This window comes from Ammodytes marinus (assembly GCF_949987685.1).
Source record: "Ammodytes marinus genome assembly, chromosome: 9".
Classification (NCBI taxonomy): domain Eukaryota; kingdom Metazoa; phylum Chordata; class Actinopteri; order Uranoscopiformes; family Ammodytidae; genus Ammodytes; species Ammodytes marinus.
In genome coordinates this window covers 32,884,975-32,901,853 of record NC_137213.1, presented here as the reverse complement: position 1 = coordinate 32,901,853, position 16,879 = coordinate 32,884,975, and the positions used below count along the sequence as shown (strand labels likewise).

Below are 16,879 nucleotides of genomic sequence, written 5' to 3'. Positions count from 1 at the left end.
TAACATGCAAACTATATTATAACAGCGATCAGGACTGCATGTACATACTCACACACGGGTGATTCACATTTAAACTCAGATAGACACGTTTCCATGTGGAATGATCGCTTACTGCGGCAACTTGCACGCTCACACATCTGACCGAGGGAGAAGAGAAAGGAAACTTACTAAACAGGCTCTCTGGCCGACTGACGTCAAGGCCCTAACTGAACAAAACACATCTTAACACACTGTAAGAAATAACAACACTGTAACTTATGAACGTTGGGGCCTTTTCTACAATGGTCGCTACTCGCTACTGTCTGCCTTGGAATCAAAACAAACCCTCCAGTTGAGAGCAATACAGAAGCAGACGGCAAACAGACAGGTCCGTCAGCCAATCAAATCGTTCGGTCCGAATAATATCATTGGTTGAAGTTTTCACAAAATATTATGAGATTGAAATCATTGTTTTTTACCCCTGGTGGGTCTGTCTTGCATTTTAGAGTGTCATTACGTTATTAATACCATTTTAACCTAATCCAAAAAAAGTGTAAAAATGCATCAAAGGTAAGGGTAGCTTTAAGCGCATGAAAAATGGGAGCAAAAACAAAATTTTTGCGTTTATATATTTTTTTTCAGTGAAGTTATTATCAGCAGTATTATAGTGTAGGTTAAGTACTTTCTTGCCTGTAGGTGGAAGTTTTGGTGCAAAGTGCATCATGAAGCAGCTGCTCTATGCTCAGTGTCATCCCAGACAGAAACACAGACGTAAGAATCAGCTCTGCCCAGCAGAGTGCAATGTTGACTCGAGAGTGGTTCATATGATCGACTGTCTTCCTTCTCATCAAACAGTTCCTACAAGGGCAGTTCAGTCGAGCAGGAGACGAGGGACAAAATGGTTACTCACACATTTTCTCTTCTGTGGATCCTTCTGGCTCAAGCGGCTTCTGGTAAATATGATTGTTTTTTTGTTATTCATGTTAGAAATAGACTTTAGACTTTATTGTCTCCAAGGGGAAATTCTTTTTCAAGTCACAGTACAGTTATGGGCCGCACCCAGACAATAACAGATGGACAAACACAATAAAAATAACATGCCGACTGAATATTTAAACAGAGTGGGACTGGGGTGTTTTTATCTTGGCCTTTTGTTTAGTGCTGCTATGGCTGCAGGCACCAGGCTTTTGCCATAGCGAGCCCTCCTGCATAACAGGGCATAATGGTGAAGTGGCAGTTTTGTGGGTGTCGGTTGTCCTGTGCTATTGTGGATGTGATGCGTGAGATGGCCTTGAGATTGAGCTCTGACAATCTGGCTGTGGGGAGACTATGTTTCGAAGGATGAGTGATGGTGGGTTGGATCTGAGCGTCTGTCTCTGTAAATAAAATAAAAATTTTAACAAATGTTTAAGTATAAAATGTTCAAGTAAATGTTCATTAAGAAAGGCAGAGAAAAGAGTTTCTTTTTTTGTGGTGGGTGGAAAAAAATGTGCCAGAAAGTTACCACTGAAGGGGGCCTGTACACATCTGCATTGTTTTTTCAGCCATGATTCAGTCAGAACCAAGACATCTGGGTCAGCCTGAGACACTTAGATCTTAACATGGTCTAATATATTGTGCTGAAGCAAACTTCTTAAGTTTAAGTGAAAAAAACCCAAACCGTTTCTTGATTTGAGGATGTGTGGTTAGTTTAGCTTAGTTATGCTTATGTCCTGGTTTACAACAGCGGGGTGGTCCATCACAACTGAACTATTACACATTATAGGTACAGTTTTAAAATCACTACTGGAAATCCCAAGTGGTCTGTGGCGTGACCTGTATGTTCTGTGAGGAGGGATTAACGATGATCTGACAGACTGACATACAGGGATTGGGTTTTTACATTAATGGATGGTCCAGGCCAGGAGGGGTGCAAGTTGCATGGGCACTAGTGGTCATTGAGGCTGAGATAATAACCTCTTGACTGACCTGGTGTGGAGACAGTTTGCAAGAGGAGTGACGCTAGGAAACGATTTTATTGTAAACAGCATGTTGCTGGCCAGAAGATGTTTCCCTTGTTTGTTTAAATGTAAACAATCGTGGGCAAAGAAATTCGGTCTGTTCCAGAAGACGTTAAAATTGTCAACAAAGGGAATGCCCAAGGAGAGACAATATTGTTTGAGCCAAACATGAAGTTGGTGTGCGCGGCTGAATTTGACGTCACCAGGACGGAGTCGATTTTAAAGTCAGTTTTGTCGGGTTGATCCTCCTGAACGTCTGATGATGGCATCCTGCGTCGGGTGGAGAGGAGACAGCGGCGGCGTAGGAAGTGGCGGTGGGCAGCGAAGGGACAGCTGTGGTATCCCTGTCCACAGGTGAACCGTGGCCGTCCGGACGTAGCTGGAACAGAGGAGGAAAGCTAGAGCCATTTTCCATTGAAGAAAACTCCTGTAACTTCGAATCTGTTGCCAAGCTCCAGGCACTGCGGTACTGGGGGAGTCCGCGGACGACCACAATGTTTACCCTTGCGGGCTGTTGACCAAACGACTGGTTTAACAGGGGTCGCCTCAACAGCATTTGTCCTTCCCCTTTGTTGAGAGCTTGTGTAGCTGCCAGCTTTGGTTTTGCACCTAGTAGACTCCACCGATCGTTGGGTTTGCCTGACACAGCCCCGGACTCAGTGACAGGAGAAGAACCAGCAATGGCGGAGCCAGACCACGGGAGAGTAGGATCATCGCTAGTCATGCAGCGGGAGCCGCAGCCAGAGGATCTTAGGGTGACAATGTGCTTCATTTGAGTGGATGCAACAGAGGAGAGCTCCATGATGATGTCATTTTTACCCCTCAGATCCTCTCCGTCAGTAAGGTAAGGTTGCATCCACAAGTAGCATGGTGGTAGCTGGTGCTAGCTTGCTGTGTGGAGCTGCTGGGTGCTGTGCAGAGTTGATGGTATTCATTGTAGTGTAGATGGTGGAGGCTTGGCGGGGATGGTGGAGCTTGTGCTGCTGCTAACAGGTGAGCTTGTGCGGCTGCTAACGATATAATAGGTCACTGGCAGCACCCAGCGAGGTGCATACCGTTTATTGGGAACAATTAAATTAGTTATTGATTGTAATGAGTCAGTATTAGTGTTCCCAGTTTACAGATTAACAGAAGATGAAAAAAACACTTCTGTTTCCAAATAAAATAGTTCTGGATCCATAGTATGGGAGTGGTGAAGGATGTGGAACAATCAATAAAATGCGCACAATCTTTGCCACGTGCAAGTTTCAAATTGTTGATGGAAAGTACTAAAGAATATTTTAGCCCATATCGCCCAGTCCTAATTCTACATTAATTCCATGATTTTACTCAAGTAAATATCTGTTAAAAGCTTCGTTCTTAAATAGTAAAAAAATAGATTAATCGTGATTAATTTATTGATCAATTAATCGAGATTAATCACAGAAAATTGTGCGATCAATTAGTTAATTTTCTTTTAATCTATTGACAACACCAATTCTTTTACATTGTTTGAATAATAATAATATAGTGATACATCAGTTTTGACCAAGTATTGAATGTTTCCATGTGTATGAATATCCTTTGTGTCTAAACCGATGTAGTGTTGACTGTTGTTTCCTTTTGAAATGTGTTTTAATTAGGCCTGTCAAGCGATTAAAAAAAAAATCTAATTAATTACAGGCTCTGTGATTAATTAATCTAAATTAATCGCATACTTATATGACACTTTTTTTGCCTGTTTATAAACAGCTGTAGACTATCCTACAGTTCTCTCTCTCTCTCTGTCTCTCATAGCTCTGTCTCCTCTCCTTAAGCTGAGAACACACCGGGCGCGTTGGCGCTTTGGGCCAAAGTGACCAACGCGCCCGATCTGGCGCGTGGTCATTTTGTGTCAAAAAATTGGCCAACGCGCCCAAAAGCAACGCGCCTACGTCATGGCCTACGTAGATAAGCCCGCCCGAAACTTATTTTCCCCTGCTTTTTCTATTGCTGATCAACCATGGCTGAGATAATCCCCATCGCTGCGCTCTATCTTTTGTGGGAGTCCGAGGAACGGAGCTACGCAGCTAGTCTCCCCCGATATATTTATTCCCCTAATCAACCATGGCTGCGATCAGATCCGACCCGACACAACAGCGTTCATGTCCACACAAAAACAACTTCTACACGGCCAACAATTGTGCCAAAAAACAAATAAACAGCAAGTGAACGGAACAAATAGCCTTAAAACAGCATTGCAGATTCACGCCACTCGGAAATGAACACAAACAGCAAGGCAGCACCATACCAAACACATTTACAGCAGCATTGTGCACAGGGCAGTAGAAAATAAAGGCAAGTAGCCTACATTACCTGGCTGTGACGGGACCGTGGCTGGCGTAGATAGCCTATAGGGCAGGCATAAACACCGGTGCTTCGCTGTACTCGTTGTGAAAGTTCCCCGGATTTAGCCGTTATGTTTGGGTTCATTATATGGAGGTGGTGGCCGCACACAGCCGGGTGAGTTAGCTAACGCTATCCGACCGGTGCTAACTTGGTTTATCGGCTTAAGCACAGCCACACATATTCACTGAATTAACCAGGAAGCCCATTCTCCTGGCTCACTTTCCCCACCCGAGCGGCTTCATATCACCAGCCAGCCGCATTTCATCCACGGTGTTTATACAGTCTCGCACACACAGCGGTGATTATTTGCTCCTGGTTCACTTTCCCCACATCTTGTAACCCCGAGCGGCTTCATACAGCACCAGGCAGCTAGCCGTAAATACATTTCCTACTCGGTGTTTGCCTCTGTGTTGTCACGGTCTCGCACACACAGCGGTGATTATTTGCGCCTCCATTTTGTCTCAGATTTTTCTGTCCTCCGGCTCTCTGCCAGTGACGTAGGGTCAAGCTCACCGCTGATTGGCCAACGCGGCTAAACGTCACGCGCCGGATTGTTGAAAGTTCAATATTTTCATCTTTTTTTGACGCTTTGCCGGCGCGGTGACGCTTTGGCAACGCGCCCAAAGCAACGCTTTGCCGCGGCCAACGGATCCTCGCGCCCCAACCAATGGTTCCCTATGCAAAAATAGGATTTTTCAACGCGCCCACCACACCCAACGCGCCCGGTGTGTTCTCACCTTTAGTCAGGTTTCTAGGCTACATGAAATAAAAGTAGGAACTCGGGGCGAATTTTCTAGTTAAAACCACAAAAAAACCAGCAGGCTAAATGAAGACTGTCTATCTCCAAAACAGACAGCGCTGCACTGCCACAGCTCCACATAGCCCCGACTCATTCGCCATCGTACTACTCAAAGCCAAAAATATTGAGACACACACACACACACCGACACACACATACACACACACACACACACACACACACACGCAGCTAGCAAACGAAAGTGAGACACGGAGGAAGATTGAGAGATACTTGAGTTTTGAACCTACATTGTTGCGCCCACTAAATGAATAATTCACAGACACTGCGGAGAATAAAATAAGCTGTCTTCTTACCTTCATGCTTATTTGCCCGAAACATCCCATAACACATCCATAGAGCCCTCGGCCCCTTTCCCCTGCTTCTTTCTTTACTGTTTAATCCCGTGCGGGCCGCCCGCAAGCTGCACAGGTGCAGCTGCGCTATCGTCTCACCCCTTTTGCACCGGGTCAAAGGGCAATATAGAAGTGCGATTAATCTGCGTTCATTTTTTTAATCTCGTTAATTTTTCTGTGATTAATTAATCGAAATGAACGCAATGATTTGACAGCCCTAGTTTTAATACGTTTTTGTTTTTTTTAGACCCACCATTGGAAGTAGTAATTGGACAAAATGTCACTCTACAATGTGTTGCTGGTGACGCCTTCATCATAGCTGTGGAGTGGACCAGAGATGACCTGGGGCCTTCAGAATACGTCCTCTTCTACAGAGACGGACATACAGATCCAACCCACCAGCACTCATCCTTTAAGGGACGGGTGCAGCTGGCGGACGAAGGACTGAAGGATGGAAACATATCTTTAGTTCTGAGGGACTCGAGAATCACTGACAGTGGAACGTACGAGTCCCGAGTTGCAGGAGGTCGTTCAAGACGTCAAAAGAGAAGCATCATTGGCGGTCCGCCAATCAGTACCATCAGACTGAAGGTTGTTGAACTTCAGGTTGACCCAGGTGAGCTAATGTTGTTCAGTGAATCGGCTTTTCATTCCTGAGAGTCAAATAATAATAATAATTGATTGGATTTATATAGCGCTTTTCAAGGTACTCAAAGCGCTTTACAGGGTTCCAGGTTCAATTCGTTCACACACAGTCATACCGGTGGTGGTAAACTACGATAGTAGCCACAGTTGCCCTGGGGCAGACTGACAGAAGCGAGGCTGCCATTCCGCGCCATCGGCCCCTCCGACCACCACCTCAAACGTACAGCAGTCATACACATTCACACGAGGCAAGGTGGGTGAAGTGAGTCAACATGAAGAGAAGCTGTATCTAATGTGTGTTTTGATTTTCAGGTTTCGAGAGTGAAGGCCCCATGTGGTGGTGGATTGGACTGGCAGCAGGATTATGTGCACTGGTCTGTTTATCTGTTGGGTTTTTTCTTGTTCTCAGAAAAATCAAAAGACCTTTTAACAGGAATTCAAAACCGTCTGTTGCTTATAAAGCAGCAGGAAATGTCACTGAGCCTCTTAACACCTGACAATGATCAGTGGATTCTTTTAAATCTGACGTTTAAGGCTCTGGACCATGACGGTCTGGTTCACCAGAGCTTACCAATGTTTTCCCCTTTATGAATTGCTACCTTGCCGCGGTGAAGGGGCTAGCGAACTGGTCCCGCGTGACAAATATCTCTATGAGGGACGAGTGAGACTAAATGCAATTTATATTTGCCCACTTAGTCAGAGATGGAAAGAGCTTTAGGCTCCATTAGAAGGGCAAGTTTATTTCTAAAGCACAATTCAGACACAAGGCCATTTAAAGTGCTTTACAGGAAATACATCAAGATTAAAATACATCAAGTATAGAATACACATTAGGAAAGTGAATATAAAAAAAAATAAAAGAAAAAAAAGCACCATTAATGAGATATCATCATACTATAACAGCAGAACAAGACAGACAATCACCACTCCAGTGCAGCTGCAGTGTGCAAAGGCTATAGAAGCGTGATTAATCTACGTTCAATATCAGATTAAGAACTCAATCAGTTTTAGTTTATACAGAATAAAGGGGAAAAACCTAATAAAAACTAGTAACTAACTAAGTTAAATGGATTTGAAGATTTATCCTGCTAATTTGAACCGTGAATAAAAAAAATAGTTTGAAAAGCATAAAAGTTATAGGGGAGAGTGGCCTAAATTGTGCAACTTTTCACTCAAAGTGACTTTAAAGTAAGGCCTTGACAGTAAAGTCTCCAACTCAAATATGTACATATATTTCAAGGTGTTGTGCATCCCTGGCAATAAAAACTTTGGATCTGGAATAAACTGTTGAAGAAATATAGCTTTCGGAAAAAAAGTTGTCTTGATGCACAACTTGCCCCCGGTGTGGTGTAAGTTGTGCGGTTGGAGAGAATACCATGGGGTGAATTGTGCCATTGATATATATCTCATAAACTGTAATGCAAGACAAATCCATTAGACAATCACTTATTTAAGGTGTATTTAAAGTAAATAAAGTAAATAGTTGACAAAGATTGAAGGACAATTTTCTTAAACAAGGCCTAGCAGATCTAATGGTTTTACCTGCAAAGCTCACAATGACAAAGTCACCACCATCATCTTTCTGGCCATTTGAACTTTCATCAGTGGTGTCGTTAAGTGGAATTGAGATGTCACTCTCTTCTGAGCTACTGTAGACAATCACTTTCTTTTGGTGACCAGCGTATACAGGCATGCCACTGGCACAACTCTCAGAAATGTACTTTGCACTAGTTGCTCCGTGCTTGTGGAACCAACTGCCACCTGACACATGTGATTCCCTCTACATTTCTGCCTTTAAATCAAGGCTCAAAACCCATATGTACACCCTGGTGTTTCCTCCCCATTAACTATCTTACCTCTGCACTACTATCTGTGTTTATGTGGATGTATGGGCTTTATGTCTTTTATTTTGGTTATTGTTATTTTATTATTTATTTAATTGTTTACCTACTGAATGCACTATGTACAGCACTTTGGACAGTGCAAACTGTCATAAATGTGCTTTTATAAACACATTTTACTTACTTACTTACTTATAACCCTCACCCAGGCCCTTTGGCACAAATCACCCCAATCCCAGAAATTTGGATAATAAGCATGATGCAGCAATTTAGGGCTGACATCGTGCTAACTGTATAGACTCAAAATGTAGCATACCAAAGCACTAAAACATGTGTCAAATGTTTTCAAACTTGTCTATAATTGTTCAGACACAATAATCAAAAAACCTTGATCATGGAAATTTCACTTTGAAAGGCAAAGTGAAATGTCTCCCTTCTTTACAGGATAAGTCAAATGGATGGCTCTTCTTAAATATGTGGTCACATTTCCAATTTCTTCCACGGTTTTCTAGAAACAAGGGGTGGCACAACTTCCAAAATGCACAACTTAGGCCACTCTCCCCTATGTTCAATTAAAGCACTTGTGTGTCAAAAGAGTGAATTGTTTCTGTCCGGGCCGAGCAGAAACCTTCAGGAGCTCAAAATTGAAAAGACTTTTAGACTTTTAGACTTTAGACTTTATTGTCCCCAAGGGGAAATTCTTTTCCACATCACATGTACATTTATGGGCTGCATGCCGACAGACAATAGACAGACACAAAGTAAACATACATACAGGATATATAAACAGGGTGGGACTGGGGTGATTTATCTTGGCCTTTTGTTGAGGGCTGCTATGGCTGCAGGCACCAGGCTTTTGCCATAGCGAGCCCTCCGGCACAACAGGGACCTGTACCTGCGTCCGGAGGGCATAATGGTGAAGTGGCAGTTGAGTGGGTGTGTGTTGTCCTGTGCTATTGTAAGTGCGATGCGTGAGATGGCCTTGACATTGAGCTCTGACAGTGTGGGTGTGGGGAGACCGATTAATTTGGCAGCAATGTTTGTGACAAAGGTTCACGAATAATAATAATTTAACAATCTACAGCAGACCCTGTTTAATTATAGACACAAATAAACAGCGATAATGGAATTATGCAACAATCTGTGAACTACATCAATATATTTATGTAGCAAAATATTAAATCAATATTAATAATAAAGACAAATAAACAGTGCTTTAATGACCAAAGCAAAAACATTATCATATTTTCAAATTTGTAAAAAGAAAGAAATTTTTAATTTATTCAAAGATAATTTTTCATCTAAATTCAGCGAACCTTTGTCAGCCCAAAGCACTGATTGATCACATACTTCATGGTTTAAACGGAAGCTTTAAAACTCAGATTTAACAGAAAAAAAGTGTCTCAGAAAATTATGATCTACTGTTAAAATGTCAGATGTAAAGGTCTCAAACTTTTATTACATATTCAATCTGCAGCTTGAATCTTGCACTTGTACTTTCATGTGTTAGAATTAATCCGTTATTTTTTACATTTCAAGTTAACTGTGATAAACGTCTGTAATTAAGTACCTTATAGTGTTCCTATCCAAAGAGTCGCACGTCCAAAGAGTCAGGGAGCCGCACGTCATATCTACTGTTTGTATAAATAAACATAAACATATGAATGTAATTACCTGAACACTTAATGTGCAGAGGGATATGGTTATGAAATAATATGAATCATACAAAAAGCCCAATGTTTTATTCATTTGGGGCGGCAGTGGCGAAGTGGGTAGGGAGTTTGCCTCTGGTGTGCAGGGTCGGAGGTTCGATCCCCCGTCTCCCCGCCACATGTCGAAGTGTCCCTGGGCAAGACACTGACCCCCGAATTGCTCCCGATAGTTAGCTTAGTTAGCTTAGCACCCTAGTGCTAAGCCTACCCTGCGTGGTAGCTGCTGCTATCGGTGTATGAATGTGTGGGTGTGTGACTGGGTGAATGTGTACAAAAAAAAACAATGTAAAGCGCTTTGGGTCTGTGTTTTGTTTTGTTGTGTTGTATTGCTTTTTATTATTATTATTATAAACGGAGATATAGCGCTATACAAGTCCATTTACCATTTACCATTCAGTATTTGCACTATTTGCATTTCTATTTTGTTACAATTTCCTTTGTACCATTTACTTAGACCTTTTATTATGAGGTGAATTTGTGTCTCGATTAACTCCTTAGGTGCTTACTTGAATCGAGACAATCGGTGTGTTATCAATTAGCTTATTTTTGGTATCTTTTGGTTTCAGTTTATTCAGAGTGTTGTATTGAGTATCACTGGGATACATACGTAAAGAACATGATGCAGTTTAGAGCCAGAGTCTCATGATTCAATTGTAGAATTGAACTGAATCTAATTTTTGGATAAAATAATTAACCAAAGAGTCTAATGCTTTTAATGAATTACAGGCGTTAACATGAGATTGAAATAATTGATGCAAATGTTTTAAATTTTAATCAATGGACGTAATAATGAATGAGAAAATGACCTGCGCTCAACTTTAATAACAAAAAAAGAGCTATAAAAAAGTCAGTGTTGTAAACTGAACTGAGTTTGATGTTTGTGTTGATGCTTTTAACTGTTGTGTACATATAAATAAAAATAAAAGGACAACTTGCTCTTTGATTCCAGGTTTGCTGTGCATCATTATCAGAAAGCCCTCTTTCCCCGGAGACATGACTCTTTTCACAGCTGTAGAAACGTTGTTCTACACATAATATTTAGGTAAGAAATATCTGGGGGAAAAAAAATAATAATGTATGAACACATACTCAGTTTGCTAAAAGAATGGTGTTAGAGCGTTGTTGGATCGTCACAAAAATTCGATCAGAGCTGAAGTCATGAGTTGTTTTTAACAAATGTCGGCTGATGAAACATTTGACATCCTACTGAAATCTGAAATTGAACAAACAAACATCAGAGTACTGAAGTCACTGACTGACTCATAGCCTCCCACAACTCTAAAAATAATCTGATCTGCTTATGTTTTGTGACTTATAAACCTAAATACATTTATTATAGCGCCCCCTCTGGTTAATTTGGATTATTCAGAGTCATGCCAGGTCAGTTTCATTTATGTGGAAGTAATTAGAGACCTTGTTTATCAGAGATCTGATCCTGTTGAAACCTGTTCTCACACCCTCCAATTCCCCCCGGAGCGCAAACAACAAAGAAAAATGATGAACACAGAGAAACAAAGACCCTAAATACAGTCCAACAGGCAGAAGTAATTTACTCAGGGCCGGCTCTAGACTTTTTTTGGGTCCTAAGCAGAATAGGTTTTGCCCCCAAATTGCTCAGCTCAGTGTTTTCTCTTCATTTGTTGGTGAACATTGCTCCAAATGTCAGTTTTTGTTCAGGAAGTTCAGCTTTTATTTTCTTATTGTCTCATGTTAATTGATAATATAATTTCAGGGGGCTCCAAGCAGTAATGAACAATTCAACACGTGTGACTGATCAGCTGTTTGGTCATCGTATAGTCCCTCCTGCCGCTACGTGAATCATAATCGCCACATAATGTCTCGGTCACATGATAGCAGTAAACACGGGGAACATGCATCGAAACACAAAGCTGTGTTACTGTAAGTAGCGTATAACATCATCTTCAGACCAAAGTAGTCGAGTTTATCCGCTCCAACAGCTTGATGGAAACACACCTAAGAAGTATATTTCATCCCCCTTTTTTTCAGAAATTTCAAAAGAAAAAAAGGAATCCCTTTACATTTAGATGGAGACATGGCTAGTACAGTCTTCTCCGGTTAACCCACGTTTTTTTTTACCAGACGGAAGTCTACGTGGAGTTTGAGAATGTTGCTCATCTCCCACTTCTCAGACTTGACTGAGTCTGACTAAGATGTGGTTTAGTTTGTGAGAAACACGTTGTGAAACCATTCGCTTGTTCCCTTTTTTAGAACTCTGAAATGTTCATTATTCATACTCTTTATCAGCTTTTACCACCGGGCCTAAAAAAAATTCTAGGGGAAACACTGAGAGCTGTATGTTTCATAGATGCTCTGAATGTTTTCTGCTTTGTCTCTGTGACCACAATGGTGATGATTCACAAGTGTCATTTCCCCTTCAGCATTAAATGTGAGGAAGTTTCTAGACTGCGGCTGTTAACGTTTGTTCCACTTTTGGTCACGGCCAGCAGCTATGCAAAATATTGTATTAGTCAAATATAAAAACCATCATGTGGATGTGGTTGGAGCTCAGTCACCGGATAAGAGTCTAAGAGCAAACATTTTTAATCAGGCCGAGTCACCTAGCTTTATGTTTCTCCTCCTGAACACTAACTCCTGTATCAGGGCGGCAGTGGCGAAATGGGTAAGGAGTTCGCCTCTGGTGTGCAGGGTCGGAGGTTCGATCCCCCGTCTCCCCGCCACATGTTATCGGTGTATGAATGTGTGTGTGATTGGGTGAATGTGTACAAAACAATGTAAAGCGTCTGTGAAAAACGGAGATAAAGCGCTATAAGTCCATTTATCATTTGTATTTGTGGTATAAACAGCTGCATTTGATGTCAGCGGAGTCTTGTTTACCGTGATAATAATGTAATGTGTTTTTGTCTCATGTCGTGTGGAAATTTTTTTATGCCAAGGGGTAAATATAATACTCACCTGGAAAAACCTGAGAATTAAGTTTTGTATGTCTGAATAAAATTCTTTTTTTAAATGTATATATCCACCTTCTGTCATTTATCTTTCCTTTCATACAACAATATACAGAGAAAATTCGATTTTTTTCAGGCATATTTCGAATGGTAGAATTAATTGTGATTAATCCACAGGTACCGTGTGATTAATCTGATTAAAAATGTTAATAGTTCGACAGCCGTACTTAAAACACATCTTTTTAAAAAAACATTTTGCTAAATTGTCTTTTATAGGTTCGCTTTATAAATGTTTTAACTGATTTTATTCTCATTGACTTTTCTTTTCTTTTCTTTTACTTCTCTGTAGCACTTTGAGATTCCTGTAATATAAAGTGCAAAACAAATGAAATGTATTATTATCATCATTGAGTCCATCCTCACCTCATCCATCATTAGCCTTGTTTGAGTAGGAGTTGTTTATGACGCAATTATGACGCGCGTCTTGCTGAGCGCACAGCATTTTTGCAGCATTTTGCTGTGCGCTCAGCAAGACGTGCGTCATTGTTGCGTGGGTCTGAGCAACATGGCTCCTATTCAAACAAGGCTATTGTCTGGCACACTGCTGCCAAAGCTAAGTACAAGAGGAGAGTGCTGCCAATCATACTCTGCTGAGAAGGTGATTGGCTGCCACCTTCCATCCCTCCCCTCCCCTCCCCTCCCCTCCAGCTCCTGGGCTGTGATGCTGGAGGCAGGATGTTTGCCCATCCTGGTCAAAGTCTGTTTGAGACTCTCCGCTCTGCCAGGAGGCTGCGGCCACGTGAACAGTTTCTTCCCCTCTTCAGTTAACAGGTCCCGGGACCCCCACCCCCACTGACACTGACTCTGGCATTCATACCCTCAAATATATGCATAACAGAATTTATAAAGTATTGTGATTTATAGTATCTTTTATTTCATTCTTTTTATCTTATTTTTAATGTTATCTCTTATGTCTGTGTGTTTTATATATTGTGTTTATGACAGTCACTGTTTGTTTATGTCTAAATGTATGCACCTTATTCACCAAGACACATTCCTTGTCTGTGTAAAACCCTTCTTAGCAAAAACACATTTTCTGATTCTGATTCTAACATGTGTTTAAGCAGCTCATACTTGTGTGTTATTTCTGTGGAAAACAAAAACTGCAGAAGCTGTTTGTAAAGAAACTTTCAGTTCTTAGGCTCCAACAATGACAACAGAAACTAAGACACAATAGATAAATATAGCCTAACATTTACAAAATACAATGTGAAATAAGGTCAAATAGAAAAAGGTGCTGCTGTGTGGCCTAAACATACTGATAATCTAGGAAGTCTGGTTCCTGATGAGACTGATGTGCATACAAACATATTTACTTTATTGCACAAAACAGGAACTCTGTCTGTCTCAAGGCACAACACGCCTCAACCTGTACAGGCCTGTTAAACCAACTGTCTGGTCTGGCAGATGGCCGCTGACGTCAGTTTGAATAAATAACTGCCTGCTTCCTGTTCTACGCAGAACAGAGAAGTAATACATTGTGACCGTGCATGCTGCAGCTTGTAGTAGAAGCTCCTCCTGGTTTTACTTATCTGTCATCTCAGTTTTCTTTATATGTAAATACTTGAGTTAATGCAGCTACCAAAGTATTCCTGCTTCACACAGCTTCTTAATATGACGACAATCCCCAGAGCAATTTGATAATCAAACGGCTCAGCTCTTTGTTTAACTTAATACGGGCAGATTATGTTTGCTGCTTCAGGGCGTGATGCTGGCTGGGTGCCAAGTTACACTGAGGGAGGAGCGGAAGGGGGTCTTCATGTCACTAACAACAAAGCTGAGTCCGTGTGGGTTCAGGGGCTTTTTACTCAGTGACATGCTGTACATTTCCCAACAGTCACAAGAAAAATCAAAAAACGGGAACTTCCCTTCTGACACAAAAGTATTTCTATATCACACATGGACCAGTGTGATGGTTTATTCTGTTATTAATCATCCCAGCATCCTCTGCACTGCTGTGTTCTTATTAACAGTTCTCACAGTTTTATATTAGTTATAGGCCTATTATAGTTAAATGTTTATTTTTACAGTTCTGTTTTCATCTGCAGTTTTTCTTTTTCCATCTCCCTCTGTGAGACTAACTGGCCTATAGAGCTGTTAAGCGGAAGTCACATAAAGCTTTCCTGAGAGCCCTGGCATTGTCACTACACGAGATCGTGTAGCGACAGGCATGTATCAAGAAAGAGGGGGCGGGGGAAAATTCTCATCCGACCAACAGAGTGAAGCGTCCCGTGTTGCCCCCTGCTGTCTGTCTGAACAAACAGCATGGGGCATGAGAGCAGGAGATAACAAAAACAAAGAACAGATACAGGCAGACAAATTGCCTCAAAAAAATTATATTGCTCATGTAGCCTACTGATCGTTGACGTTTTTCTTCAATCTTGCATCTCTAGAAATATTTAATTTCTCATTCAGTGATAGCATTTAAAAGACAAAACAAACAACCGAATTAATATCAAACAGTCTGTCATACATAAACCGGGCCGGTAGGTGGCGATGTGAAACTAAAGCTTGTTTTGCGATCCACACCAATAAACAGCGTAGAAAAAGAAAAAGGTGATTTCTGGAGGAGCTTTTAGTAGCATAACGTGGCTAACCGTTGGTAAGAAATAACCACTTTTAATACAATAAAAGCCGCATTTAGGGTATTTATAATGTACTTATTTATTTAAGGTATCACTCAGTTACTTGAGACAGCGCTAAATGTATCGGCAGAGTGAATTATTCAACGCAAAAAACCCGAGATGCTAACGCTAGCTCAACGAGACGCACACAGACCTATTCATTCGTTATTCAGCCCATTCTAAACTATAAACGGTCTATTTCTCTCTAATAAAGCCCAGTTCAGACCAAAGATTCACCTTGCAACTGCTTGCGACGAGACGGTTTTAGAACGTCGCAGGGGATAAATCGCAGCAGTGTGAACTGCTCGTCGCAGCGCGTTGCAAGCCGTTGCAAGGCGTCGCAGAAGATTTAACATGTCAAATCGCAAGGTCCAGTTTTAGAACGTTTCGGCGGTCTCGTCGCAAGGAGTTGCAGTTGCAAGCAGTTGCAAGGCGAATCTTTGGTCTGAACTGGGCTTTAACAAACTCTACTTATACTTTAAGTTGAAATCACGGCAGATTAAGGTGTATTAACCATAGTGTGAGTGTGTAAATGTACTCAGTTTATGAATAGAGTCTGGTGTGTGCGACAATTATTTTAAATCAATGTATTTGGTATAAAGAGACGTTTACAATAACGGTTGAATAACGGTTAAAATACGCTACAATTGGTCGCATTTTAAAATATTTTCCAGTCGGCCTAACTTTCTTTGGTTTCTATTATTTGAGTGAATTGATGTGTATATAAGCGTCAGCATCTATCTATCTATCTATCTATCTATCTATCTATCTATCTGTCTATCTGTCTGTCTGTCTGTCTGTCTGTCTGTAGTTTACTGACTAGGTTTCAAAGATACATATATTTTTTTATTTTTAAAGGTGTAGTCAGTGATTCTGGAGAACGCTTGTTGTCAAAATCAATGTTTGTCAAAATCAGTGAATATCTCCTCATGATCCACTACCTGTCTGTACTGTGTGTGCGCTGGAAAAAAAACATAGCCTTGGCTCTGTACACAGGCATGTTGCTAGCTGTGGTGAGCCCCTTTTGAGTGCATACCCTTTGTTTACATACTAGTTTACAGAGCCTAGGCTGTGTATTAACACTGGATTTCTTTCCAGCTCACAGACAGGTAGTGGATCATGAGGAGATATTCACACAGTACAGACAGGTAGTGGATCATGAGGAGATATTCACACAGTACAGACAGGTAGTGGATCATGAGGAGATATTCACACAGTGCAGCCAGGTAGTGGATCATGAGGAGATATTCACTGATTTTGATAAAAAGTGATTTTGACAACAAGCGTGTTTTAGCTTTGCATTTGTTTTACTCGACATCATTGCAATTGACACTCACTCACTCACTCACTCACTCACTCACTCACTCACTCACTCACTCACTCACTCACTCACTCACTCACTCACTCACTCACTCACTCACTCACACACACACACACACGTACATGTTGGAGCTAAAATGTTCAAACCATTCTCTTCTAGTTAACTAACAACCATTCTTTTTAAATTTTATTTTTCAGATTCAAAGCGTAACCCGAGGCGCGCTGTGTGTCGGCCATGGCGGACATTAAGAA

The 16,879-nt window shown here is 41.3% G+C and overlaps 2 protein-coding genes across 3 annotated transcripts in view; both read left to right on the top strand.

The window, feature by feature from the left end:
- Nucleotides 1-857: 857 nt before the first annotated feature.
- On the top strand, nt 858-10,639 carry LOC307255611 (programmed cell death 1 ligand 1-like). Of its 2 annotated transcripts, XR_013845029.1 has the most exons (4): nt 858-932; nt 5,746-6,114; nt 6,456-9,722; nt 10,094-10,639. XR_013845029.1 is itself a non-coding variant. In XM_080034330.1 (3 exons), the coding sequence occupies exons 1-3, from the start codon at nt 878-880 to the stop codon at nt 6,638-6,640; spliced, it is 609 nt and encodes a 202-aa protein (XP_079890456.1). In that variant the 5' UTR covers nt 858-877; the 3' UTR covers nt 6,641-10,639. The 2 variants fall into 2 exon arrangements, 1 of the variants encoding a protein (XP_079890456.1); XM_080034330.1 differs by having other exon boundaries at nt 6,456-10,639.
- Nucleotides 10,640-15,223: 4,584 nt separating this feature from the next.
- Nucleotides 15,224-16,879, top strand: part of dhx9 (DEAH (Asp-Glu-Ala-His) box helicase 9) — a gene marked incomplete at its 3' end in the record, with an annotated part of 26,650 nt that continues 24,994 nt past the window's right edge. Inside the window, exons 1-2 of the mRNA XM_080034197.1 lie at nt 15,224-15,285; nt 16,826-16,879. The exon at nt 16,826-16,879 is cut by the window's right edge and continues 94 nt beyond it. Coding sequence (XP_079890323.1) covers nt 16,863-16,879 — 17 coding nt within the window. The 5' untranslated portion in view covers nt 15,224-15,285; nt 16,826-16,862. The remainder of the gene's footprint in view (nt 15,286-16,825) is intronic.